Source organism: Taeniopygia guttata, chromosome 2, assembly GCF_048771995.1.
Source record: "Taeniopygia guttata chromosome 2, bTaeGut7.mat, whole genome shotgun sequence".
Lineage (NCBI taxonomy): Eukaryota > Metazoa > Chordata > Aves > Passeriformes > Estrildidae > Taeniopygia > Taeniopygia guttata.
The window spans coordinates 108502756-108530224 of NC_133026.1; the positions used below are offsets into that span (position 1 = coordinate 108502756).

A 27469-nucleotide genomic window follows, 5' to 3' on the forward strand; every position below is an offset into this window, starting at 1 on the left:
GATATAGCTAGGAGCGTATAAAAAACGAGGATTATAGAGAAGGTTGTCCTAAAAACGCCCACAATTTTATTGTCCCGTAAGACTGCGCTCCCCCCATTAATTACTCCTGAAAGTATCAGTTTGTTGTCGCAGTCCTCCTGCACGCTCCGGCTCGCCTTCCTCGGCGGAAGCGGGACAAACAAACCGCAAACTTCGGGAGCCCCGGGGAAGCCGGGCCCGGCGCTCCCGGCGCTGCCTCCTCGGGCGGGGCGCGGACGGGACTCGTCGCCGCGGGCCGGGCGGGGCCCGGGCCCGGGTGCCTCTTGCCCTCTCCCGGCGCAGATCCCGCCCGGCACACCCCACCCACCCGCGGCGACTTGTGCCCCACTCCACGGGCCGCCGGCATTCCCGCGTTGGGCGGCCGGAGGAGCTGAGCCTGTCCCGGCACGGCACGGCGGTCATGTCGCGGGGCCCCGTGGCGGCGGTGCGGCTGCTGGCGCTGCTGGTGAGTGCGGGGCGCTGTTTGCGAGTGCGGGGCGCTGCTTTGCCGCGGGGCTCCCTCGGCACCGGGCGCTGCTTTGCCGCGGGGTGGAGACGCGGTGGTACCGCCGCGGGGGTCCCGAGTGCCGCCGCTGGAGAGAGGTGTTCCCATCAGGACTTGGCAGCCCTACCAACCCTGCTGTGTGTGTCTGGGAACGGGTGTTCTCTCTTTATTTGGGAATTAGATAAAAGCTATCGCCGTTTGCTGCCTGAAAGCAGGTGGAGGTAGGAAATCCCAGCAGGAACGGTTTCTGGGATGGGTGGGGTTCCAGAGGCGCCGGGAGGAACAGGAAGGTAGTGAGGAGTTCACGTTGTTGCCGTCTTCATGTTCAACATGCTCTTTATGCTAGTAAATTGCATTTCCTTTCTGTGGGAACAGTTTAACAGTGCCAGGAGGGGAGGTGAATCAAAAAGTTTGGAAGTCTTTACCGCCTTACAAAAGTTTCACCAAATTCTTAACGACCGAGGACTCATTAGGCTTTCTCCTGCCCTTCCCTCACTACTTTCACCCATCAGCCTTTAGATCTTCCATCCTATGAAATACTTTCTTAGGCTAAAAGCAATGACTATCTCGTAACAAACTGAGAACGAAATGTTTGATTTGTTAGATTTGGACTGATGCTTTTTAGCTCTTTCTAGCTGCTTTACAGCAAACTCTTCATTGTATCTGCGGCATTTTCTTTTGCTTTTCACCTTTCCAGGCTGGCAGAATGCCTGCGGAAGTTGGGCTGCCGCCATTCAGACAAAGGTGAGGGTGGAGGCCATGCCCTGGGCTGTGCCAGGAGCTGCGGAGTAGCTGGGCAGGGATCAGGAATGGCTTGTTGCATGGACAGAATGGAAGGCACTGCGGGTCAGGACCTTCTTCTCTGAGCTCAGGAACCTGCAAAATCAGATTTGTTATCTGGACACCTGTTGCCTGTTAACTTTAATACAGACATATGGTTGTGCATAAGTTGGCAAGCAACAGTTAAATCTGTTTTTACAGTAAGCTGGTAGTTGGGGTTTGGTTGGAAAATGTTTTATCCTCATTTTGTCCAAATTAACGATGGAAAACAATGAGCATCGCTTGTGCAAAAGTTTTTACATATTGTTTCTGCAGTACCTGAAGCCACACCATTGTCCATTTTGGTGGGCTTGCACTGGCTCAGGATGCTGTTAGTTTACCTGAAGAACATTATTTTTCTCAAACTTCATCATCCTCAGTTTCAGCTAAGGCTGGGTCAGGATATGATGTACTGAGAGTCAAATCAGTTTGGCCTAAAAGACTCATTGTTAGAATATTAGAATTAATAAAGCTGCCTTAATTGGGTGATGGCAGAAGAGAAAGAGAGGCACTGCTGGGTTTTGAAATTTTGGAGTTTCAAAATTAGTCTAAAAGTAGCATCTTCTCAAAGCGCATTCCACCTTAGAAGCATCAGGAATGGTAGGTTGTTCCTCTCCCGTTTTTCCTGGAAGAATCTCTCAGTGCTCCCTCCCTGCCTTTGCATCCCTGTATCATCATCCCTGGGTACCTCGCAGAGGTCATGGCAAATCTCCCCAGGCCCCTGCCTCCAACCCCTTTCCAGGAACATTTGTGCTGAATGGTGGTGCACCCAAAGGGTTGGGCTTGACCTGGAGTGTGTCCAGGGCACACACCCAGAGCCATGGGCCTGCCAGGCGGGCAGAGCTATCGAGGATCATTAGACTGGGAGGTTTCTCAATTATTTCTAAAGGGGGTGGACATCATGTATCCAAGAGAAGAAGTCTTAGAACACTTCCTGCATTTGAGTGAAAGGATAGTTGTCAGAGATGTATGAATCTTACTATGGGAGTAGCAAAATTAATCTTTTCTCTGAATGTCTTCCTCAGATGTACTTCGTTAAGGTTTGGGATGGGTATGATGAAATTCAGGCCTGATCACTACTGTAATGTCAGAGTCAGTAGCAGTTAATTTTCAGAAGTCACAGAAACAAGTTTAATAAAAACATCACAAAGTGATGCTTGGTTTTACGAAGAACAGAGGTGAGCTAATTCAAAGCAATCTAGCTTCTGTTGCTAGTAACATGTTGAAACGTGGTTTAAATAGTTAGAATCATCTGTGGATTGAGTCAACATTTTAATATTGTTCCAAAAATGAGGGAAAACCCAGCTGTGGTGAAGTCTGAAAGCAGCCGAGAAATATATAAAGTCTAGCATTTTATCCATCCTATTGAACTGAAGTGGTATGTTACTTTTGATACCAGATTTCAGAAAAAAAGTTCTCTACAGGAGAAACTACAGAACAGAAAAAAAAATGCAATTTAAAGTCACAAAATTCTTTTTAAAATTATTTTTAAGGGAAATTAAAGAACTGTTATGTGAGAAAAGACCGTGAGTAAGATATTTGATACGTTCACATATGCATGAAGAGTAGAAGAAAGGGGAATTGCACCACACAACGAGAGCATTGTCAACATGTCAAAGGAGATTAGGTTTGAGACTAAGTCATCTCAATATAGATGTTTAAGTTTCTGCTAATGTATATGGAGATGCAGTCGATACTGAGTGCACCTGTTTGATTGGATCAGATTGTACTTTGGAAGAAAATTTCAAGAGTGAGTGAATTGTATCCCTCCTAAGTGAAAACACATTGGTAGATATATCTATCTGCTTGTAGATGTTTGACCTGTGGGAACAAGCTAATTCTAATCTGTAGGATCCATCAAACCACGGGTTGTATGGTGTTGGGTTCTCTGCATCAAGTGCTTTGCTCTACAAATCATCCTGTGTTTGGTTTACAATACTTAATTGGATGTACTTACAATCAGTAGGGCTCAGAGAGAAATAAATGTGGACTGGTTTGAGGGCAAGTGGAGCAGTACTCTGATCTCTGTGGGTATTGGCTATATTTTTGCTGGTCATAATCAAAGTTTAGGCACTTAGCTTTCATTTAGATATGTAAATTTATGTGCCTTACTCTGAATATCATACAAGCAGCAATATGGCCAACTTACAAGGAGCTAAGAATTAGGGTAATAAAATGAAGATGAAAATTAACACACTTTTCACCGGTAGAACTATCTAGGAGCCCCCTTAGGTTAATTAGGCTGGGGGACCTCCATCCCTTCTTTTTAAGAACAGGATAAACAGTTGTCAGGTAGTATTTGGGTGTAGTTTGGTTGTTTGGGGTTTTTTTGGGTTTTTTTTGTAGTTTGTTTTCCCCAGGGCTAGGAGATGTACTAGTAGATGTACATCTCTAGTACATCTTGGAGGGTTCCCCCTGCTTGCTTCTCTGAGGTCTTCACATGTTGTTTGTAACACCAAACTGACTCACAGGAGGTGCAAGCTTCAAATCTCCTAACACACAGCACATGGAAAAGGCCTCATTTCTAGGCATTACTGTTTCCTGGTGTAGTAAATACATATGCATACCTTCTTGGTTACTCAGTCTTTATAATTTTAGAGCTTAAATCTGAGCTTTGTGTTGAAAATCTGTCCTTTAGTCACTTCCTGACTATAGATGAGGAGGGATTTAGTCAAGAGCAGCCTTGCAGTCACTATCCATGGCAGTCACTCCCTTCTTTCCCATGCCCTCTTGCCTATTCCTGCTGCTTTCCTGTAGTGTTTCATTCCAATTTCATTACTTCAAGCCTCAGAATTTTTTTTTTTTTTTTGTAACCATCCCATTTTCTTCTGACAATATGTTCTCAGCTCACGTCAACAGGTGTCATCAGTAGATGTCTGGTTTTTGAGACAAGGCTGTGATCCACAGCAAATGACAAAGCTTTCCTACTCTGAGCCATTTAACAGAAGGCACCTGAAAGATACTTAAAAGAAAAAAAAATGTGGAGGGGAGGGGGAAAATTCACATGTTCAACAGGCAGTAAATTCGGACATTTCACTTGTCCTTGAAGAAAAATTCACTAAAAACTGGTTTTCCCCAGTTTAAAAGTTTTGGAACTTTTAAAATTTTTCAGTAAAAAAGGCTGAATCCCTTTACATATTTTTTTCCCTTGTATTTATGCATCTTGTGAATAAAATTTTAAAATTCTTAATTTTTTGTAGATATCTTCTAAGTCCCTTATGAGGCTACCTGTGGACTGTAGATTGAATAATACAAGAACAAAAGTATTTTTTACTGTCTTAACATTAACCTAGAATGTTTTGAGAGACATTTTCTACTATGCAAACAAATAGATTTTTACATTTACTTATCTTAATGAAAGATTCTCTGTTTATAATGACTAGTGGAATTTTTTTGCACATTTTTGACACACATCTCAGTGGAAGGTCTGCTTATTCTTGGTTTTCAAACACTTTTGTTTATACTGGGTTCTCAAGTTTCCAACACAAGGAAACTTCTCAGTGCATGCCTCTTGTCTCCATTCAGTTTTGAGACAGAAACAGTTTTCTGTCCAGTTTACCAATTAGAACAACCAAGGATGTTTCTGATGATATGCTCACCTTCCAAAAGAGTTGCAGCTTCTGTGTAAAACCTTGACTATAAAGCAAAATTCTCCTGACACTCTTGCTGGTATAATCTCATTAGTAATGAAAATAAATTTTGAAAATCCATACTATTAGTAAAATCAAATAAGATTAAGAACATCTATGAAAAGAGCTTTGTGTGAGATCCTGTACCCTTCCTGATGCATGCCCATTAGGAAACTTACTGCTTGATAATTTCTGTCTTCAGAATCTATGCATTGGGAAAAATACCATTTGAAAAACAATTTTGTTGAGCAAGTTGAAACAGAAATCTGCTGAATTGCTCAACACAGTCTGCTAAAAAAAGATAACATCTTTTTTAAAAAAAAGAATAAGCTGTTATCAATTCAGTATTCAAGGCTGAGTCAGAGGGTGTAATAGGGAGAGCTCAGTGAACAGATAGAAACCAGAGACTGATTTATTTTAGTAAAAAAACACCTTTTCTGAGCCTGCTTTGCCTTAGGCAGTTGTATATCTAAGAAAATAATCACCTAAGTTGCAAAATATAAGTAGTAGTAGTTTTCAGAAATTAAAGTATTTGCTACCTGTACAAAGTTCAAAACTTGATTTTTAAGTTTCCCATGTTGTAATAGCCTGCTTTTTATTGTTGCTGCTTCCCAATACCTACATTTTTTGCAGTTTGGGGGGTGTTGCTACTTGCAGAGCTATGGTGCCTGGAAAGCGAACATAAACATGGGGTCTCTGATAAGTTGGTTTCTTCCAGTCAGAATTTGTCACCCAGCTGAGTCATTCAAAGCCATGCATAGCTGTCCTGGCCTATCCTGGTGTGTGAAGAGGTGGGCAGTCCCAGTGCTGAACGTTAGCCTGCAAGGTTTTGTCAGAGCAAGCTCCTCTGCCTTGTTTAAATAAGTGATGCCATTTATCCTCCCAGCAAGGTTCTGAGTAAGAGAGCTGCTTCTGTTGTGTACATTTCTCAGATGTACACAGCAGATGTTTGGGTTAGTTCTTACCTTTAAACACCATTTATCCGATTTTCTTCTCTGATGCAATTGGTAACCCACCACAGCCACAAATCCAAAGCTTGCCCAGAAAAGGAAGCTTCTCCAAAGTGCTGCATGTTTTTAATGTCAGTAATTATAGGTGAATTTTTCAGAAATTGTTATGGGTAAATAATAAATATTAATTTATACATGTCAGAAGTCTTCTTCCTTATGGCTTTTCTGCTCTTATGAAACACGTCACAAAAGTTATGTTTTAGTACTGCTGAAGAGATATAGAAATAATAATGACTGTCATAATTTCCATTGCAGATCTGTTTGAATTATGGACATGGGCTCTATGTGAAGGTAGGATATAATGGAAAGCTTTTTTTTTATCAGTGCCTATAGAAGGGTTCTCTGAACAACATGTCAAAGTCATGCCTTATTTCAGTTGATAAATGTCTTGAATTCTACCATTTTATGAAATGTTAAAGCTGCATAGTGAATAGAGAAATGAAAGCTGAAAAGTAAGTGAATAGATTCCTACATCCATCACCTAGAGTGGCATTGAACTTTAAGAAACTTCCCCTAACACAGTAAAAATGTAGATTGCTTTTTTGACCTCGGTAGATGAAAAACCACCATTTTATTGAATATGTTAAACTGGGAGTCAACAGAGACAGGAGAAAAAAAAGTGGACAGAAGGATGAAGGCTCTCATGCAGAGTGAGAATAACATGTAGTTCAGCAGGGATAGCAGAGACAATGGATGGATTGAATACAGGCCTGCTCTTCCATGTATTCTCTTTCAGAGAGAAGGTTAAATATGCGAGGCAGTATTTGTGGGAAGATAAACACGGTGGTAAAGCAGAAATGGTGGTTCAAAACAGCCTTAGTGCCAAACTTCTTCCCACATCTGATGACAAGCATTTAAATCTTCCAGAGCAGGTGTATTTTCACCAACCTCTGGTTATGGAAACTTGCTCATATTTTTAAAGCCTGTCTAGCCTAATTCTGTCTTGATGAAAAGACCAGTGCAGTTTTCCTCTTCAACCAGCTTGGGGACTGTGTCACCCCTAGATTCTGACTCAGATTCTGTGACTCAGGAGGCTGATGCTGCTCCCTGATTTTGAAGTTACTAGCTATTGAAAGAGCAAAAGTTGCTCAGAAGTCTTGGCTACAGCAGCAATAAAGCATTTATCTGAAATGAGTAAATGCAGTGCTGACATTCCATCTTGTCTTTCCACAGGTTTATAATCGAAATGATAGGAGTGGCCTGCTGTCTCATCCCAGCAGCCTAGTCAGACAGAAGCGAGAATGGACAGTTCCTCCAGCTTTCATACGGGAGGAGGAAGACAATTCTTATAAGAATCCAATTGCTAGAGTAAGCCCAGAAAGCAATTAAATATACAATACACAGAAAAAATAGAGATGAAAATGTAAAATAGGAGTGTGGCTTCCCTAAACACATGAACAAAGATTTCTTTAATTTTAAAGGACATGAATGCCAGTTGAAGATTGACACATTTACTTCTGTTTCCTTTACTTTTAAATCCTAGTTTGGCTCAGTCTCTCATCTTTTCATTAAGTTTTGGGAATGCAATATCTTTGAGTTTTTTCACCCCACTACCCCCCTTGAGGTTGAACTTGGCAAATGGGTCCAAAATGTGCTGGTGCTGATTGGCCAGAAGGATGTACATAAAGCATGATTATGTATGCCTAGTCTTTTAGGAAACAGAGCTAAAAATAACCCAGGTGTTATCTTGTGTGAAAGAGCAATATGCATCTGGTTCATCACCAGTGTTCGAACCTAAATTAACCACTCCTGCCACTTCAGCAATGAAGTGACTGCAGGTGATGACAATCTGTTGCCCTCTGCTTGGGATGCCCCTTCATGGTGGTACTGGTACAATGCACACTTTTCCAGATGGTTTAAATATCTGCTGACAGCAGAGGAAGGGTGTAATGTCTAGTCTCTGCAGCCTCTTCTATGTGTTCATCTCCAGGTCTGACCTTTTCCTTCCACCCTGTCCCTTCTCCAGTCCTGGTATATTTGCTAGCTGAGGTCTGACCTCCCAGGTCAACTCCCTGCTCCAGACGTTTCTCATCTCCCTGCACCAGATTCTCAAACAGAACATTTAGCCCCTCCTGCATTCATCTCTACATCTCCACAGTCAGAGGAGTGCAGGGAAATGTGTTGTTTTTTTGTTTGTTTTTGTTTGGGTTTTTTTCTGTTTATTCACTACAAGATAGAAAAAATCTGTTGTTGCACTTTAAAATGTGGTTTTATTTGCTGAGTGCTATTTAATTTCTTTTATTCCTACTAGATACATTCAGATCTTGAAGATACAGGAATTGTAGTAACTTATACTATATCTGGTCAAGGAGTAACACAACCCCCATATGGATTATTTGTTATCAATGGAAAGACTGGTGACCTGAACATAACAGGAAGGGTGGACAGAGAAAAGACTCCAATGCTTCTTGTAAGTTGAAAATTAACTTTTTTCTTTATAGATACCCTCCTGTCAATTTTTTAATTTATTTGCTTTAAATGTGTCTGCTTGAAATAATATACATAATGTATTTCTGGATATTTGTGTATACTTGCTTGTATTTATAAGCATATATAATAAGCTTTTATAATATTTAGACTTTGTTGTCTATAATAGGTGTATTTCTGTTTTGCATATGTGTTTGTTTATATGACAGTCACTCACTAGATTTGTTTATTGTTTCTGTCTATATTATCAGGTCCGAGGCCATGCACTAGATAAAAATGGGGCAAAACTGGAAGAGCCAATAGACCTCCCAATTAAAGTTGTGGACATAAATGACAATTTTCCAGTGTTTTCACAGGAAGTTTTTGTTGGTTCAGTTGAAGAATTAAGCGAAACAGGTAACTTTATTTTTTTTTTCTTTTAGTTTTTCCCAGGATATTTACGGGGACAAGTGAAATGCACTTTGGAGCAGTGTATCTGCAGTAGCAAGGGCGCATTCTCTTGCTGACATAAGCCAGGTTATCCATGTGTGAATGAAGGCCTTTATTCAAGGCTAAACTGCTTGTGTGATTAAGGGAGAGCATCCCCCTAGGGGCAAGAGAGAATATTATTTCCTTTTGTGGCACCTTTGTTTTGTTGTCAGAGCTACCATAAATCCAGGAACCAGAGCTCGTCTGCAGGAATTGCACAGGAAATGCAGTCTGCCTTCTGGCCTAGTAGTCACAGCCTATTTGGGAGGGACTTCGCTCTGCTATCCTCATCCAAAGCCCTGCTTTATTTGTGGGCTGGAGAGGCAGTTTGCTGGTAGGCACATATGGCTGTGCCATAACCATTGAAGAGCAGGTTAATGGCCATTTTCCTATTCACATCAGTTAGCACATAGGGCTGTGCCATAACTATTGAAGAACAAGTTAATGGCCATTTAACTATTGACATCAGTAAACATAAGAGCAACAGATTATTTTCAAGAAGATTAGAAAAGCTGGAATAAAACTACCTAATAAATACCTGGCAGTGTGTCTGTTTCAATGCCTCTATAATGTGAAAAAACAAATTATAAGGGGATTGCACCATGGGTACCACCACATATATTGAATTAAGTTGTTAGAGGGCATCGGTATAGATCAGTAGTTTTACTAATGTTCAGGTAAAGGAATAGTTAGTGCTGTCTTTTAGAATAATGTGTGAAGGAAATGTAGCTCATTGTTCAAAAGCTTGTACTTTCTGCTCTGTATGCTATCTACATTTTGCTGTCATAGTTACTGAGAGAATTTAACCTGTTGTTTAATTTGTTCATTGAATTTTATGTGTTACAGATGTGTAAATGCAATATTTTTGTTGGCTAGAACATATACTTTTAACATGTACCTATTGGGTTTAAAAACACTTCATCAACTTCATGCATGAAATAAATAAAGTCAAGAGCACCAGAAAATTGTGCAGGGCATCTAAAAAAATGCTCTTATCTTTGACATTACAGTAAAGATATATACCAGGTGCATGGTGGTGTAAACAAGTGCTGTATTGTGTTTGTTTTCCAGGTACAATTGTAATGAGGATAAATGCAACAGATGCAGATGAACCAAACAACCTAAATTCCAAAATTGCTTTCAGGATTGTTTCCCAAAGCCCTAGCACTCCATTCATCATAGATAAGAATACTGGCGAGGTTCGCGTAGCAATAATAAACCTTGACAGAGAGGTAAAAAAAACCCTCCCATTTTGAAGTTTGTTAGTAGTGGTTTTCTGGTGCCCATTGTGTCACCCTCAGCCCTGCCTGCAGAGTGAAGATCTGGCCTTCTTACCTTTCTTAATTTCCCTTGCGATTAAAGCCTTGTCTGTGTGATGCATGGTTTTCAGGGATTGAGGAAGGAGGCAATGGGATAAAGGCCATATCCCCCCCCATCACCTTCCTAGCACAGCTCCAGCCCAATGGTTTTGTTTTCTGTCCCTCCTGTGCAGTCAGGGCAGCAGTTACACAAAACAATGCATCATTTCTTTCTGCTGGGGAGTGTATAGCAAAGATAACCTCGATCGCCATCTGCAAAGTTACTGGCTGCATCTGGATTTTTGTAGCCTGCCATGCAAATCACAGTTCAAAGAGTTAGGACAGGTGCTACTGTGAAACTGCATTGTAAGTCCCATATTACCAGGGACTTGACATGTGCTTGCAGAGTTTTCCCTGGCCAGCAGATGGTGGTGGGAATGCTGGCTCTGTGGCTGAGGGATGTGGCTCTGCCTGTGTCCTGATGTGTAGGTGTCACTGGTCCTGTCCCTGTTCATGGTCACTGGAATTTTTTACTTTTCTATGTAAGTACAGTCTGACTCTTTGTGGGGAAGATGTGAAAGTCTTGTACCCTTTTCAAAGCCTCAGTTCTACTCCAACAGAATTTGTGGAGGTTGTGTGTGAGATTAACTTTTATCTAGGGAGGAGTTACAATTGACCATAAGAGACCCTACCAAAACGTAATAGAGGTCAAAGGAAGAATTTTTAGCCTGGATTAAACACTTTTTTTCTTACCATGACAGACACAAAGTAGCTACTCTTTGGTGGTGGAAGCAAAGGACCGTGGTGGTGAAAAAGACGGGAATGCTGCAACATGTTCTTTAGAAATCAAAATTCTGGATGTCAATGACAATCTGCCTGTTGTTGAAAGTCGTACAGTAAGTATAATTATCACAATTTTTAGCATGTTCCTACACCTGCCAGGACCCCATAATAAGACATTGTGCAAAATTCCTTGCACTGATGAAATGAGGTAAACCATAACATCATTTTAAAGAGTGGATTTTTTTAATTGCAGTTTGAAGCAAGCATTGAAGAAAATAGAGCAAATGTGGAAATTATGAGAATAAAAGTATTTGACAAAGATGAAGAGTTTTCTGATAATTGGCTGGCAAACTTTACATTTGTTTCTGGCAATGAAGGTGGTTTTTTCAAAATTGTAACAGATACCCAAACAAATGAAGGAATTTTGACTGTTGTGAAGGTAAGTATAGATTTTAGAGAGTCTACTTTAAATATTAGAATAATTTATCCATCTGTGTTGACAAATTGTGTTTATTCAATCAATATGTAAAATGTGTGGATACTCCTCCTTTGCCGTATTTTTGATGCATTCAGTAATTCTATACAAAATAATAATTTTGTCAAGCTTTTCTGTGTGATCTCAAATATAACTAATAAGGCAGAAATCCCCAGACTTCCCTTGCCCTTTGGGTAACAGTACTAACATGCTGTAAACTTTAACGTTTCTGCTGTCCTTTATTTTCAGTATAAATTTCTTTATTTCTCCTGGCCACTGCTAATGTTGCAAGCAACACCTGTTCCATGGTCCACAAGCTACAGAAAATTTTGTGAATTTCTGCGAGTTGAAAAGATGATGAAAATATTTTTCATTAATGGAAATGTCTATTTTATAGTTTTCAATTTTCTTTAGTCCACAAATACTGAAGATACATAGTGCCCTAAGCAGCATTTTTTTTTCCTGCTCAGATTTCCTTATCTGAAAACTGCTAATTATTTTTTTAAAAGTTAGCATTATTAAGTGAATGATTATGTTTGAAAAAGAAACAAATGCAAACACAAATTTTGAGGAGCCAGGTAATTGAGGACTGATTCAGTGAAAACACAGGCAGAATATAGGGGTAGGACTCCTTTCACATACATTGAATAAGTTTAATTCAATAATATAAAAACATACCTATGGTGTCATCCATTAAAAATGAGCAAGAATAACAGGTTAAGAATCTTCCTTGCGCTGTAACATCCTTACTGTTAAATATTACTTAAATAATTACATCCTTATTAGTCAAATAAGTATGCTATAGTATTAATTAAATATTAAATGTATGTTTGTTGGCTAGATATTGGATTCTGACAAATTCTGATTTTTTTTTTTTAATTTTATTTTATTTATTGGTCTAGGAGCTGGATTATGAAAAAATGCAAAGTCTAAACTTAGGCATTGTTGTTACAAACAAAGCAGAGTTCCACAAGTCGATTAAAGCCAGTTACAAAGCAGAAACAATTCCAATCAAAATTAAGGTGATCAATGTGAAGGAAGGCCCTGTGTTCCCTGGTGGCACAAAAATTATTGAAGCAAGTGAGAAAACACAGATAAAACAGGTTATTGGACAGTATCAAGCCTATGATGAAGACACTGGAAAAATAGCAGAGCACATTACGTAAGAATTTTTTAATAGCCATTATAACTGAGTATGTCAGAAGTCATACTTTATTGTCAAAATTTTCATGTTAAACTGAAATAATTTCAAAGGCAATAATTTTCTGCTAAGGATAATTCACATCTTAAACATCATAATGATCTTCACTATTATATTATGCAGAAAACTGGTGATATGAAAATCCTTCTTTTGTTGTATACAGCAAGACCTGAGTGTTTGGGTTGAAGTTGTTTGTGTTTGTATGGTATTTTTGTCATACCTGTCTACTTCTGAGATTCCATCGTCTCCAGTACAATTAGGAAGGAATATGCAGAAACATTTATCAGTCAGACAGAAAGGGTGTAGCACAGATACATCCACATGTGTGCACTTGGGTTTTGAATCATAGCTTTTCAGCTAGAATGTTATGTAACCACTACCGTGGCCTTTGCAAATGGTGCACAGCAGAGTTGCACCCCCAGGGATGGACCTCTTTCCTCCATGCCTGCAATACAGTTGTTCATGGGTGTCTAATGCTCAACTTTTGCTGGGAGCACAGATGAGGGGGGAAGAGGACAGTGTCCAGCAGTGCAGCTCTGTCTCCTGTCCCAGTCTCACTCCCTGATTGTACTTTCTGTACTGTACCCATACCTAAATCTTTGATTTAGAGAGGAGAGCAGCTCTCAACATTCAGAATAGGTTTATAGTTGTAACCAATTACAGCGGCAGGAGCATCAGGCCTCAGACTTAAAGATTTAATCTCAGTTTTAAATGACGAGTAAATGTACTGTGAAGCCGCTTTTTCTACTGATGGTTGTATTCCTCATTATAAATGTGTCCATCTTTGTGTTCCTTTCATCAGATACATGAAAGGCAAAGATGCAGCAAACTGGATCACTGTAGACTCAGTCACAGGTGAAATCCTACTTGCTAAAAATCTTGATTACGAATCACTTCATGTAGTAAATGGTACCTACACTATCACCATGTTGGGTGTAACTACTGGTAAGTTGAGAGGTTGGTTTCGTTTGGTTTGTTTGCCTATCTACAAGGGTAGCTGGTTTAACCTACCCACCTCTAAAGTTACACAGCAAGTGCAGTCTCTATATTCAAAGGATAGACACAGGCAACTCATTTTTTAGAATGGGCTCCCAAGGTATCTGTTTCTCTCCTTTGACTACATGGAGGTGAACATTTTACAAAAGTTTTCAAAGATAGGTCTAATAGGAAACTCTATTGGCAAGGTGGGAATTGCCAATATCTAAATATGCCTATCATTAGACTTCATAGTCTTAAGTTTTCTTGACTTCTGAGCAAGAAAGACTCTCTGAACTTCTTTTGTATCTAAGTAGAATTCTTCTTTTATAATCTACATGTTACTGTGTAACCATACAGGATTTTTTTTCAAGTTAAAGTAATAAAACAGCTTGCCTTCAGAAGAACTTTGTCAATATATTTATTAACATTGGGAATGAAGTGCTGCTATCATAAGCTCCAGGGAGATCTCTTTCAACTTATTTCAACAATGTTGGGGTTTTGAAAGATATTAAGGTTTGGGGTTTTTTTATTATTTTAAGATATTTTTGTGCATAAATCAATTTAATTTTTCATATTTTAAATTCTTAGATTCCCCAAGGAAAACAATCACTGGCACAGTAGTCATTCAAGTTAAAGATGAGAATGACAACTGCCCAGTTATTGTGAACCCTGTGCGGACTGTGTGTTCAGATGCACAAGTAGTTGATGTTACAGCTAATGATTTGGATGGTTACCCAAACAGTTATCCCTTCAGCTTTACTGTCATTGATGAGCCAGAAGGGACAGCAGCAAAATGGATAATTGCATCTCGAAATGGTAAGAAAAAAATTTTTTTATTACTTTCAGTTCTTTGAAGTCCTAAGGTTGTAATTTATTAATTCCAGTCAAACTGTCAGTTTGGCTGAGTGAGACAAATACAGCAACTCTGTATATGGACTTGGGCATTAAGAAGATCATTTGCATTCTGCTCCCTTTTCGCTAAAGGTTATAACAGTCCAGACATGTCCTCTGGCCTCTGGGGTCTGTTGCCTTCCCTTAGTTTGACCATCTTTGCATGGCTTGATACCCCATGTGTGGTGACCAAGGTTTCATTAATAAGGCTAGGAGCAAGCTATCCCCTTCTTATGGATAATATGCAGTGATGCATTATCTGGGCGTAGTTGACAAGCTGTCCACAAGCCAGCAATGTGTCCTTGTGGCCAAAAGGTCCATGGTGTCCTGGGCTGCATTAGGAAGAGCATTGCTAGCAGGTCAAGGGAGGTGGTCCTGCCTCTCTCCTGTGCCCTGGTGAGGCACATCTGGAGTGCTGTGTCCAGTTCTGTGCTGTGTCCAGTTCTGCCTCCTTGGTACAAGAGAGACGTGGAACTCCTGGAGCATCAAGCAGAGGGCAACAAATATAATTACGGGACTGGAGCTCTAATGAGGTCAGGCTGAGGGAGCTGGGCCTGTTCAGCCTTGAGATGACTGGGAGGAGACCTCATCGGTATCTATCTGATGTATCTGATGAAGGGAGAGTGTCAAGAGGATGGAGCCAGGCCCTTCTTGGTGATGCCAAGCAATGGATCAAGATGCAATGGGCAGAAATTCTCACTGTGAAATTCACTCCAGTGAAATGCTCAGGAAGTTTCCACCTGAATACAAGTAGAAACTTCTTTACTCTGCAGTGACCGAGCACTAGAACAGATTGCCCAGAGAGGGTGTGCAGTCTCCCTCACTGGAGACACTCGAGAACTGTCTGGATACAATCCTGTGGCATGTGCTTTACAGAATCACAGAATCACAGGATTTAGGATGACTCTGCTTGAGTACAGAGGTTGGGCCCAGTGGAGATGCCCCACTGTGGTCCCTCCCAACCTTAATCAGTCTGTGATCTTTTGCCTAGATAGTCCTTGACATGACATAGCCACAGCAGCAGATGTTTTGTTGGCTCCTGATCTCTGTCTGTGGCCTACAATAGATTAATCTCCTCAAGACTGAGGCTGTTTCTCTGTGAATCTGTCTATCCAGATGACATAGTTAATGCTATACAAGTTGTCTTCCATGCTGTCTCTGGTCATGTAAAATTTCACAATTATCTGAGGCTGCAAGTGAGCATGGCTGTTCACTTACCAGCATGAATTACTTGATAAAAATAAAAGCATATATACTTTAGCAGCAGCTCATTAAAATTAATTCTATTGCATTGGCTGGGCATAACTGGCGGGGGTTTGTTGGAAGACTGTAGCAGTTGTATTTCAGTTAGTTTACAGGAGTCAGTTTTCTCTCTGCTCACTCCTTGTTGTTTTTTCTTTTCCTTTTTTTTCTTTAACCTCCCTCCACTTGTGCCTCAGACACCAGCATACAGCTGGTACCACAAAACCTGAAGCCGGGCAGAACTGAAGTTCCTATACTAATAAAGGATTTCCAAGGGGTCAGCTGTGCTCTGCCACAATCTCTGCAGCTGACTGTTTGTGAGTGTGCAGATAGAGGCGTGTGCCAGGAGAAGTTTGTTGGCTCGAATTCAGTGGGTCTGGCACCAGCAGCGGTTGCACTAATCATCTTGGCATTTTTACTTTTGCTGCGTAAGTAATTGTTTCATATTATCTGAGAAGCACTGTAAATGTGGTCTGCAAAGCATCAGGAAAGAAACAGTTCAGCTCCAAGGTTTTATCATCTTGATACATTCTGTGTAAACTCTAGTCTTGTGGAGGTCATGGCAGATCCCCAGCTAATTTTGGTAATACCAGCATTTCCCCCTCAAAGGATTTCAAGCTGTGCATTTTAAAATTAATATCAACAACTTTTAATATTTGTTTATGGTGCAGTAAATAACAAGTGGGGAAGCAGTGAGGAATGCTTTTGTATTCTGAGATGTCCCCAGGTGAACCCTAGCTCTTCCTACTCAAACCACAGCACATTCTCCACTGTCATTTCTGTCACTGCAGATTCACTGTCTTGCTCAAAGCAGCAGGTGGCATTTTTTTTTGTGAGATAAAATAAAAGAAAAATAAGACTTGGTAATTCTGCTGTGGTCAGGTATAGCAGTGCTGCATTTAAACTCCCAATAATTTATTACCTGTGCAATACACAGGCTAATTGTGATAAAACAAAGTTCATGCCACAGGAATAATATTCTCTGCTTCTGAAACTGGGTTATTTTGAGTCCCCCAGGCAACACTCTAGGCACGTCAAAGAAATGGTGAGGTGGAATTTACATGACGCCATGTTGTTATCTAGTAGTAAAAGAAGAGGAGGAGTTAGAAATGCTGAGGTTGTACAGTGATAGCCAGGGCTTGGAATTGGTGTGTGAGATCTTTGATAGCAGTATAGCTACATACATGTGTGGCCATCTGCAGGATTGATGGAACTGCACATCTGATGTGTTAGTTGTCAGTTTGCTCTCTTGGAAACTGGCCTCAGCATATGCTTCTAGGAAATGCCTTGAATATTTGGGAACTTGTCTTCAGTCCTTGCCAGCCCTCATACTGATCACTAGCTCATTAAAAATACATTTGGGTATGGGAGCTGGCCAAACTTACAGTGGCTCTAAGTATGCTAAGGTTCTAATAAGCAGACAGTTAATGGCAACCTTCTGTTTCCCTTTAGTTGTTCCACTGTTACTGCTGCTGTGTCCGGGTGGCTTGGGAGCAAAGGGGTTTACTGGAACAAAGACGTTTGCTGACATACCAGACCACAGTGAAGCGATGTTGCGTCAGTGGAACAGTGAAGGAGCAGCTCCTCAGGAGAAGGCATGTATCCCTAATAGCTCTTCTCTTTGATTTCCATCTCAGTGTTCAGTTTGGCACCTGGGGCCTCTTCCACACTACAGGTGGATATTCCAAAGCTCTACAACAGATTTTGACAACACATGAACATTAATTAAAATTAACCCTGTGAGGCTCAGCGAAGGATGTGTGGGAGATGACTTCCACCAGCAGCTGTAGAAAAACCAGCCATGGCACTTAAATCCCAAAATACAGGGCAAGCAATTAAGTAAATGTTGATCGTATCTGAGCAGAAGATAGGACTGTGGGAAAAGCGTTAAACCAATAGAGAGTGAAACATTTGCATTTGCAAGCCTGGAATGCTCTGCACCCCTTTGGGAGCATGATAAAACAGCAAAATAATATGTTATAATGCTGAGCTTCCCTTCACTGATTTAAAGTTTCAGACTGTTTTAAATTACTTCTCTGTGTATTTTCTTTTTTTAAACAGAGAAAATTCCTTAGTAAAAAAGAAAAAGGCAGAAAAAGTGCAAATCTGAGGAGGGAACAGTAAATACCAAAAGAAATTTGCTCTTTGTTGTTACACTACAAAACAAGGTTTACAAAAAAAGGGCATGACACTGACATGCTTTTGCACAATAACAGAAACAGAAGGTAAAAGACTTTGATTTAGGGCCAATGCTCACACCAAATTCTTGTTAAAAGATAACAAGCCAAACTGCTAGGGGAAAAAAAAAAGGGCCAGGCAGCACCGCAAAGGTGGAAGGTAGTGCCTACTTCCCAACGTAGTGTCTGAGGAAAATTGGGCAGAGTTTTTCTTGGGACAGCTGAGCTCCCTAGAGTTTTGCAAGCCTATTTTTGGTGGGGTTTTTTTGTTTTGTTTTGTTTTGTTTTTTCATTTTCAATCCTCTGAGTTTCAAGAAAACAATGCTCTATAAATATATTTCTATAAACCTCCTTGGCAATACACTTGGGAAACTGCACCCTGTTTTTAGGAGGCCTTTTACTCTTTGCAGCAACATGTATAAGTGCAAATTCAAACAAGTCATAAGGCAGCACCCTCCCTGTTCCCACCCAGCCCCACTGCTGGTTTGGTGAGTTCCATGTGCTAGACAGCAAAGCTTTCATGTCACATCTTAATTTGTCTTATTTATGTAGCCAGTGCTAAGCTTCATTCCACCCACTGCACTTGGGAACTTGAAAGGAGGAACAACAGCAGCAGCAGCAGGAGGAGGAATGAGTGGAGAAGAAGCTCTAATAGGAGCAGGCAGCTCTGTCTCTCATGTAGGAGAGCATCACAACACTATTACCAGAGAAAGATGGGAAGAGCAAAGGCATCTTCTTTCTGCTGCTGACTGTGGAGCCATGGCAGCTGGAGCAGCTGAAGGCATAGCAGGTGTAGACGGCAAGACAGTCGTGTCTGGAGGAGGAGCTGCTGTGGGAGCGGCTGGAGCCATGAATGAAGAATTCTTAAGAGGCTACTTCAACGATGTAAGCATATGACCCAAAAATAACAGTATTTTGATGTTTGCACTTAGCATTGTGAAATATCTTTCATGTGATGACAGACAGAGGTGAGTAGATATGTAGATATAAACAGTCCTGACATTGTGCACATGGAGTTGGGGGCAATAAGGATTTTTGGATTGGCCACACATGTGGAACTTGGAGTGTGACAATGTCTTCTAGCACTGAATGCTTGCAAGGTGTTACACAAATAGGCCTTTCTCTCAATGGAGATATTTGTGGCTGGGATCCAGAATATTCAGCAATAGCTGAAGTGCCTTCAGCAATAGCAAGGAGTGCCTTGCCCAGGAAAAATCCCTGAGAAAGACTCTGTGATCTAAATCTCAGGGACTTAAGAATATGAAACTGGTCTCTAGGGAGGCACCTGTGACTCATCATGAGTCACAGCTCCAAACTTTACCATGGAGGAGGTTTTTGAAAGATAAGTCAAAGATGTCATACACCAGTGGGTGGGGCTGTATTTTCAAAGTAGCTGATGCAGTAAGTGGTGCTGACTTGTCTGTTTGCCTAGCAGCCTGGGTAAAGATCCATCAAAAGTGTACGAGGCATATGTTGCAATCCCCCTTTTTTTTTTTTTTTTTTTTTTTTTACTGACCTAACCATTGGCCAGTAGGTTGTTCTTACTTGTTGAAGCCACTTCTCTTCATGTGACATACATCATTAGTCCTTTGGCTGGTGAGCTCCTTGTAGTGAAAGTTTGACTTCCATGCACCATCACCTGTACAAACAAAACATCTTCACACCCTACAACTGGCAGCTGGTGTGGTTTTGCAGGGGAGTAGCTGTGCAGATTTGAATCATCACCTCAGGCCAGGGAAGGATTTGAGCTTTTGGTACTTGTGTGTCTCAAAGTGCTCTAGCTGCTGTTCTCATGGGTGAACAGAAGCAAAAGTAGCAATCTCCTTTTTTTCCACTCTTTGTGACATAACTTTAAGCATAACTGCCTGATGAAGTCTGCAGGAGGGAAGTCATGCTCAGTATCCATACAACTTCTGGGAGGCTGAAATATCTCAGATTAGGGGTGACCACATAACCAAACCAAATAGTTTCAGCTGCTGATTTTTGTGGCAGAATCTTGGGTTGCATGCCTACTTCCAGGATCAAATGCAGATAAACATGCAGAGTCAAATGGGGTCTGGATATACAGCACATTACACAGATGCCTGAGCTAATTTGCAGTCCAGAGTTTCAAATGTGGCAGAAAGGTGGTTCTGAGCACAAGCCAGGATCCATATTAGATAAACCTGGTTCAGCAGGCCCAGAGGATTTGGCTGTCTTCACTTTTGGAACTGGAGCTGATGCTAACGCATACACAGATATTTGTGCCAGCACCACAGCAGCTCCATGGCAGACATTGCTTTCAGATTGAGATGACCCCATAAGCAATGTAGGCAGAACTCATGAGCCCTCCTTGTTGCCAGATGGCTTGCATAGAGCCTAAGAATTTACATGGTGGACTATGCTTTCATACTTTACTAATCTATTTAACTTTGTGATTTGTTTCCTGTTGGGCATCTTGGATGTGATCCTGTAGTCTGCGCTGTTGAAAAGGGCCGTGTTAGGTGATAGCATGTCAGCATGTACTCAGTTAATGTTTGTTTAACTGTTAGGATACGCTCAGAAATGGTCTTGGTGCTCTCCTGCAAAAACCTAGTTAGAGGTGAAGTTCATTCACTGAACTAAAACTAAAACAATGTCTTCATGACTATGAAGCAGTATCACAAATGACACATTTACTGGAAGGAACAGCAGTAGGTGGTGAAGCAATGCAAGGTTTTAAATATAATCTTAGATTTTTCTTCTCATCAAGTGTACTGTCAAGTTCGGACTAATTTCAAAACAGGAAAAAAACATGTTAGGTACAGCCCTCACTTGGTTGACAGTTTCTGTGGGATCAGTTAAATGTCTTATTTCAACCTTTTTGTCCCAGCATTTCTGATTTTTCAAAGTTACTAACTTCCGAGCTGGCATTAATGAACTTTTGCTTGCTTTTGTTTTCTGTCTGCAGAAAGCTGTCTCTTTTGCGGAAGAAGATGAGGAGCAAGCTGCAAAAGACTGTCTCCTGGTTTATTCCCAGGGAGAATCAGGCTCCCCTCACGGCTCCGTTGGCTGCTGCAGCTTTATTGAGGGGGATTTTGATGACCATTTTCTTGATGATTTAGGAGACAAGTTTAAGACTCTAGCAGAAATATGTATAGGTAGACAGATCAACATGAAAGACGGTGGCTACAAGAATGAATCAGGTTTTGGTCTTAGTGAAGCAAAATCACAGTTCTTACACCAGCAAAATACTTCCACCTCTGGACAAGCCTTTGCCTCAGGCAGTGGTTTCCAGTCCATCCCACCCATGCACGCAGGCAGTGGCACAGGAGAAAGCAGCCTGTCCAAGGAGGTGGTGACAGAAACAACCTTTTCATCATCCCATCCTGGGCAGCACAATGCCCGGCACCTCCCCACAGGCCACACAGAGAGCAATGTCACCGTGACAGAAACATCCTATTCTGTGGGGGCTCCTGCCCGCTCGGCCCCTGTCTTTTTAGACCCCCAGTTTAAGGAGAATGTAGTGGTGACAGAGAGAGTGCTGGCACCTGCATCGAGCATTCAAGGGATGGTGCAAATCCCTGATTTGCCACATGGAAGTAACGTGGTGGTTACAGAAACGGTGGTGAAATCAGCGGGTGCAGGGCCAGGAGCCCTGGCAGTTGAGGATCTTCCTGACTCGCAGTATGTCGTGGTGAGGGAGCGAGAGAGGGTGCTGGTGCCTGCTGCAGAGCAGGGCTCTCTCAGCTTCCCTGCTTCGACAGAGGAGCGCAGCACAGTGCTGAATGAAAGGGTGGTGACAGCCTCAGGGCTGCAGAGCAGAGCTGAACGGGCAACAGGTGCCAGCTCAGGAAGGCAAGAGCATGCTCTGATCACAGACTCCCCACTAAACTTAATGGGCTCTGACTTAAAAGGGTCACCTCCTGCCAGTGCCACACTGAGCAAGTCTTCCAGGGTCACCAAATACAGCACAGTGCAGTACACTCGTTCATAGCCTGGCTGTGTGGCAGAGGGTGGCAATGTCCAGCACCCTTCTGTCTGCATGCATCCTGCCTCAGGTTTTCCATGAAATCCAAATTTGCTGGAGCTTCCAGAATGCCATGTACTCATTTGCACTAGTTTGTATAAGTATGGATTATATGACCACGAAGCAAGTAAGGAAATCTAGTGTTATGTTACATTGGCAGGGATACCTTTGAGATGGAAAGATATGGGAAATACCTTTTTTTTCCTGGTTTGCTATTTTTTAATTGCTTTTTTATTATACAGATAGTATAACAACACCACATAACCAGAGCTGCATAATTATGGGAACACTGGAAAAAAGTGTCCAATCTAGTGATGGATAGTAGCCTGCAAAGCACAAGTAAAGTTTTTGAACAGCTGTTGAGTGTATCTGAAGTCCTCCTGTGGGGGCAGTCCAAGCAATCCATTTCTGATTGTGTGTTTGCTGTTGTGTTGTTGGCCATGGTATCTCCTCCTGTACCTTGCTAAGAAATCTTCCTGAGAAGCCCAGGCCACCAAAGCTAGTATGCCTTCAGAGCAGTGGTGTGTTGACCTCCTGAAGGGATGTCACAATTTCAGGTTATCAGAATTTGTAAATTAAGCAATCAATACTTGCATGTTACCACAGCAGTTAAAGAGCTAGCAAAAAAGCTGAGAACTCCAATTTTTCATTACCTTAGTCTAAAAGTTCCATTACTTGGTGTGGGTCTACACTGACATGGATAAGTAAGCATTTGCATCATGCACATTTTTCACTTTATTAACTTATAAGAAACAGCCAAGGTTTACCTTAGTCTTAGAGCCAGAGATTCAGTCAGTGGCTTTGTCAGCAAAGTTTATGGCCCTTGGACATCTGTAGGATCTAATTTACAAGTGCAATTTAGTATGTGGAATTCATTCCACTAGTTTCAGTACCAGAGCTCAAGTGGCTGGTATAGTGCTGTGTAATGACAGTTTCCCTTGGCTGTGACAAGAAAACAGGAAGCTCCCTTTAGCTCTGCAATATTTGAATTTACTTTACTTTCCTTGAATTTTATGTGGTAAAAGCAAGAGACACTACTGCACTGTTTGGTAGTATGTATATATATATGCACATGTAAATATTTGTATGCTGTTTGGAACATTCTGAAGTTAAATTTTATACAAGAAAAAATGTCCTACACTCCTTTTGTTTTCTCAGAGTAGGTAGTGTGTTTATCTCATACCTGTGAAATCAGCAAGTTGGTCATAAGGTACTGCAAAGCCCGTGGACCTGAGGAACTTTCAGGTTGTCTCCATCTCCTGGAATTTTCCTGCAGCTGCAGTGTTATGCTTTCCAATGATGTGTTCTGACTTTGACTAGAAATGCTCTCAGTGTGTTTAGTTTTACTAATAGTAAAACTTGCTTCAAAAATATAAATACATAAAGTAGGAACCATAACTATGGTCAACTGTGACACTTGGGCCATTACATTAAGTGGAGTAGTATTTCCAAACATATCAGACTCCCTGCTTGCTTGGACCTATTGGTTATTTATCTCTTACACTACATTTTTTAAATACATGTATTTATTTCTCAGCAAGCCTGCAGTTCCAAGTGGTCACCACTTTTCTGACTTTATTCTGATAGAATATCTTTGTGGGTTTATACAATCTTAACATAAATAACTCTACTGTATCTTTAAATTTTTTATTCAAACAGCTACCCCAGTGAACACATTAGCTTTCCTACTGCAGAGTTTAAAGAAAGAATGAGGACTGAGATTTCCCAAACAACCTCAAGGAATATCTGAAAGATGCAGATGTAAAAATAATTGGTGTCCTGCTGTATCTTAAAGATTCTGACAAAAATGTGAATTCTGCCTTGTGGTTAAGTGCACTAAATTCTGTTCTAACTTGATGCAAGAGAGCAGTATCCCTGCCGTAGATTTACTGGGCTTTGGCACAGACCCTTCAAATCAGATTATGCTTCCAGACAACATGGCATTAAACAGTCTTGTTTTTATAACATATTAAAACATGCAATTGTTAACATTCAGAAGAAGAGGTAAGAGTGTAATGTTTGTAGATAAATTGCTTTCACAGATCTGCTTGTAAAGAATCTATTTGAATAGATTTGTTAACAGCAAGTCTCCATTATTTGACTTAGCAGCTGTAGCCTTGGTACAAGTCTATCAGCATAGCATATCAGCATGTGTTAATGCTGGCAGAACATCCATCAGATTAAGTCGCTCACTTCTAATGGAGCTATGTTTTGTAAACGATAGTAACTGGTGGGAGGAATGCACAGACCCAAATTAATGGAAGTTCCTGGTTAGCATCTGACTACTAGATAACCCCGAGAGAGGGACTAGCCCCAGACACTTATCTTTGTGAGAGATGCCTTGTTGTGACTTCAAAAGGAAAGCAAAGTCTGTAATTTTCTTATCTAACAATAATAGAGCACAGTTATGCTGAAATGCCAGCATGACAGGGATTAGATCCATGCTGCTCTTCTGTGATTTATGTTATCTGTGAATCCTTAGTAAATAAGTTTGACTCCATGAGTATAAGCCAGCCTGCCACAAGAAGGATGCAGCCTGTGTCCTGCATACCCACAAGGAAGTATTTCTGTGTCAGCCCTCAGTGTCTAGTTGGAGCTAGGTTAGACTTCACAAGACAGTACAATATTTTCCAGGCTCCATTCTTTCTTGGGAACTTTACCATAGTCCACCATCAAAGGTTTAAAGCTTGTCAGGGTTATCAGCAGTAAATCAGCTTTTAAAAAGCTAAGTAAATCAGCTGCTATCCTTAGGAGAGTGATAAGTGTTTATGGCCTTGAGGCATCTCAAAAATGCATCACTCCTTCACTGCCGTGCAGTGGAGGAGCTGGTGGTGCTCGCTGTCTCCTCTGCTGGCCCCTTCTCCCTCCTGGTGGCCTTTGAGCTTCCAGGGGAGCTCAGAGTGCACTGACAGCCATCTAGGTAGGTATACAGGTAGGCAGGAAGGCTGGCCTCTGCTTGCTGCTTTCAAAGCACACAGAGTTTGCACGGTTTCCAGGTAGCTTTTCAAGGCCCACGTGCATGGAGAAGCAAGGCATTGGGGGTTACTGAACACACAGAAATGGCTTCCAGACATGGGAAAAACTGAGAGCCCTGTTAGGAAAACCTTTCACAGGCATCTTTGGGTGGCTGCTGCTATGGATGGCTTGGATGACAAGGATTTTTGGCATGATCCAGGAGGGGCTTGGTGTCAAGTTGTAACAGGACAGACTCACCTGAGGCAAAATGATGGATTAAGGTGACTGGATGAGAAGAAATGGTGTTCTGCGTTCCCTGCACAGACAGCAACCACTGAATTAAAAAAAATAATGTGGGGCAGGGCCCTGATTGCCCAATAAGCCATGCCTAGTGTCCCAACCCTTTGGTGTGACTAGTGAGAGTCACTGCCAAGAAACAACTGCACAAATGTAGCCAGTGTGACTCCTGAACCACATAAAGTGGTTGCAGTCACCAGCTCCCAGTTTCTCCATGTGGCCTCACCCCAGGAGCCAGCACTGCAGGTGATCAGATCTCCCCACCATGCTGTATTGCTCAGGACCTTGGCAGCCAAAAATCAAATGCAGAGCTGGATATTTCTTCCCTATTGTGGGGGGCTGATATGTGGGGGAAATTATTCTTATTTTTACAGCGACCCATTTGTGGAGCCACAGAGGCTATAAAGAAAGAGGGCATGTTATAATAAATGGGGCCCGCCCACAGCTGAAAATTGCATTTTTATGTAATTCTAAGCAAATTTTTTATATGCCAAATGGTAAAACTTCCAACATCACCTTATGTATTAGTTAGGGGAGCCCAGGGAGAGAGGGAATCACACTGTGCAGATGTTCACTCTTCTTAGTTCATTATTTTCTGTTAGATACTGATGTGTAGCACTGGTTTTAAAATTGCCCTGAAACTCATTTCCATGAAATATATAACAGAAGTGTCTTCAGCCATATGGTAGGAGTGCTTCCAGAAGGTGCTGTGGACATGCTGGGGGAAAACCACATGGCAAAGTTTGTTCTGTGGCTGCTGGGGAAGCAGGAGGGTTTATAGCCTTCCCACCTGAGCTCCAAGCTGGTTTCTGACCTACGTTTCAAATGTTTCATCAGACTATTTCTCTTAGGTCTGTTATCTGCTACTTGCTAGAGCAAATAAAACTCAGAGATACCACCTCACAATGATTACGCAAAACCAGCATTGATTCCCTGGCATTGATTCCCTGTCTAATTCCCTGGCTAATGATTATCCAAGATCTTTGGAGCATGGCTGAAGTTTAAACCCTGGGGGAGAGCAGGAGTTTGAGCAGGCAGTGCTGGTACCAGCTGATGGGTCTCCCTCAGGCCTTGAATCCAGCCTCCCAAAAAGCTGTGGGGCATGGGATGGTGGCAGACCCTGAGCTGCTGGCAGTAGCTGACTGGCAGTGACATGGCACTGCACAGCAGAAGGGCACAAACCCTGGACTGGGTACCAGGAACAGAGCTGTCACAGCTCAGGACAAGGACAAACTCCATTCTGGCTGGGTGTTTTTGCTGCCTTCTCTTGCCACTCACTCAAGGAAGGCTGGTGCCTTCCTTTCTTCCCTAGATTTCTTTCCCTTATGAAAAGCTCTCTAAGACAGATTTATTTTATTATTTTTATTATTCCGTAAGTATTACCAATTACTCCTTTCTTGAAAATAAGACTAAAAGCAGAGCTTCCAACTAGGAGTTATGTACTTACAGTATCAGCTTTCTGATGGAGCCAAAGTGCATCTCCCAGGTGATGCGTCTCACCTGATCTATCACGCACCTGTCAGTGGCACAGCTACTGATGGGCAGATTTGCCATGTGCCCTGTTTTGCTATTTTTCATCCTCCATTACCCAACTATACCCAACAAGCTTGATTTTTGCAATGGCAGAAGAGACAGGAAGCTTCTCACACCCTTTTGGAATCAGAGCCCCAGGAGAGTTACTGTCAAAATAATAGATCTGTTAATGAAAAGTTTCCTTGACATCCATTTCTTGGTTTTGTGGGACCGAGGTGGGAGAGATGAAATACAAATCCATACAAATATTTGATTTCTCATAGTCCTGGTATCTTGGAACTCCCTGTACTCTGCCTTACTGGAATAAAATATCTTTCCCTAACACAAACAAACAAAATCATGTCAGTCAGGGTTTTGTGTGAGGTTTTTCAGGCATCTCTTTAAGCAAGCAAGAAAATTACACTAAGTGTTAGATGGGTAAAAAAAAAATGCTTCAAATACTCTTTTCCAGGTGGTGCTAGTGGAATTGGTTAGTAGTTGAGCTTCCTGAATTTTGGATAAACAGCTGTCGCCTGGGGCAGATGAAGTCCCTACTACAGCAGGTAAATAAGCTGTAACAGATCTCAAGGACCATGTCCTGAACAAGGAGCACAGGGGTCATTCTCACGCATCCCTGTTCTTTGAATCAATGAGCATTTAAATATTTGATACTGTGTGAAGCAAAGTGTAAACAGAGTGACCTTACAGCCTCCTTGATGTTAGTTAGGATGCTCTTAGCAAAGAAAGGGAAGATAGAATGGTACTGAACAAGGTCTTCTCTCCCATGAAAATACCC

At 41.5% G+C, this 27469-nt stretch overlaps 1 protein-coding gene across 1 annotated transcript; it reads left to right on the forward strand.

Moving 5' to 3' along the window:
- Positions 1-321: 321 nt before the first annotated feature.
- DSG2 (desmoglein 2) lies at positions 322-27031 on the forward strand. The gene is made up of 15 exons (XM_072924586.1): positions 322-484; positions 6237-6272; positions 7155-7289; positions 8233-8391; positions 8660-8804; positions 9948-10108; positions 10936-11070; positions 11211-11396; positions 12335-12594; positions 13436-13578; positions 14200-14427; positions 15942-16172; positions 17197-17343; positions 18478-18806; positions 20851-27031. Exons 1-15 carry the CDS (start codon positions 440-442, stop codon positions 21874-21876), a joined length of 3366 nt encoding a protein of 1121 aa, XP_072780687.1. The 5' UTR covers positions 322-439; the 3' UTR covers positions 21877-27031.
- The last annotated feature ends 438 nt before the right edge of the window (positions 27032-27469 follow it).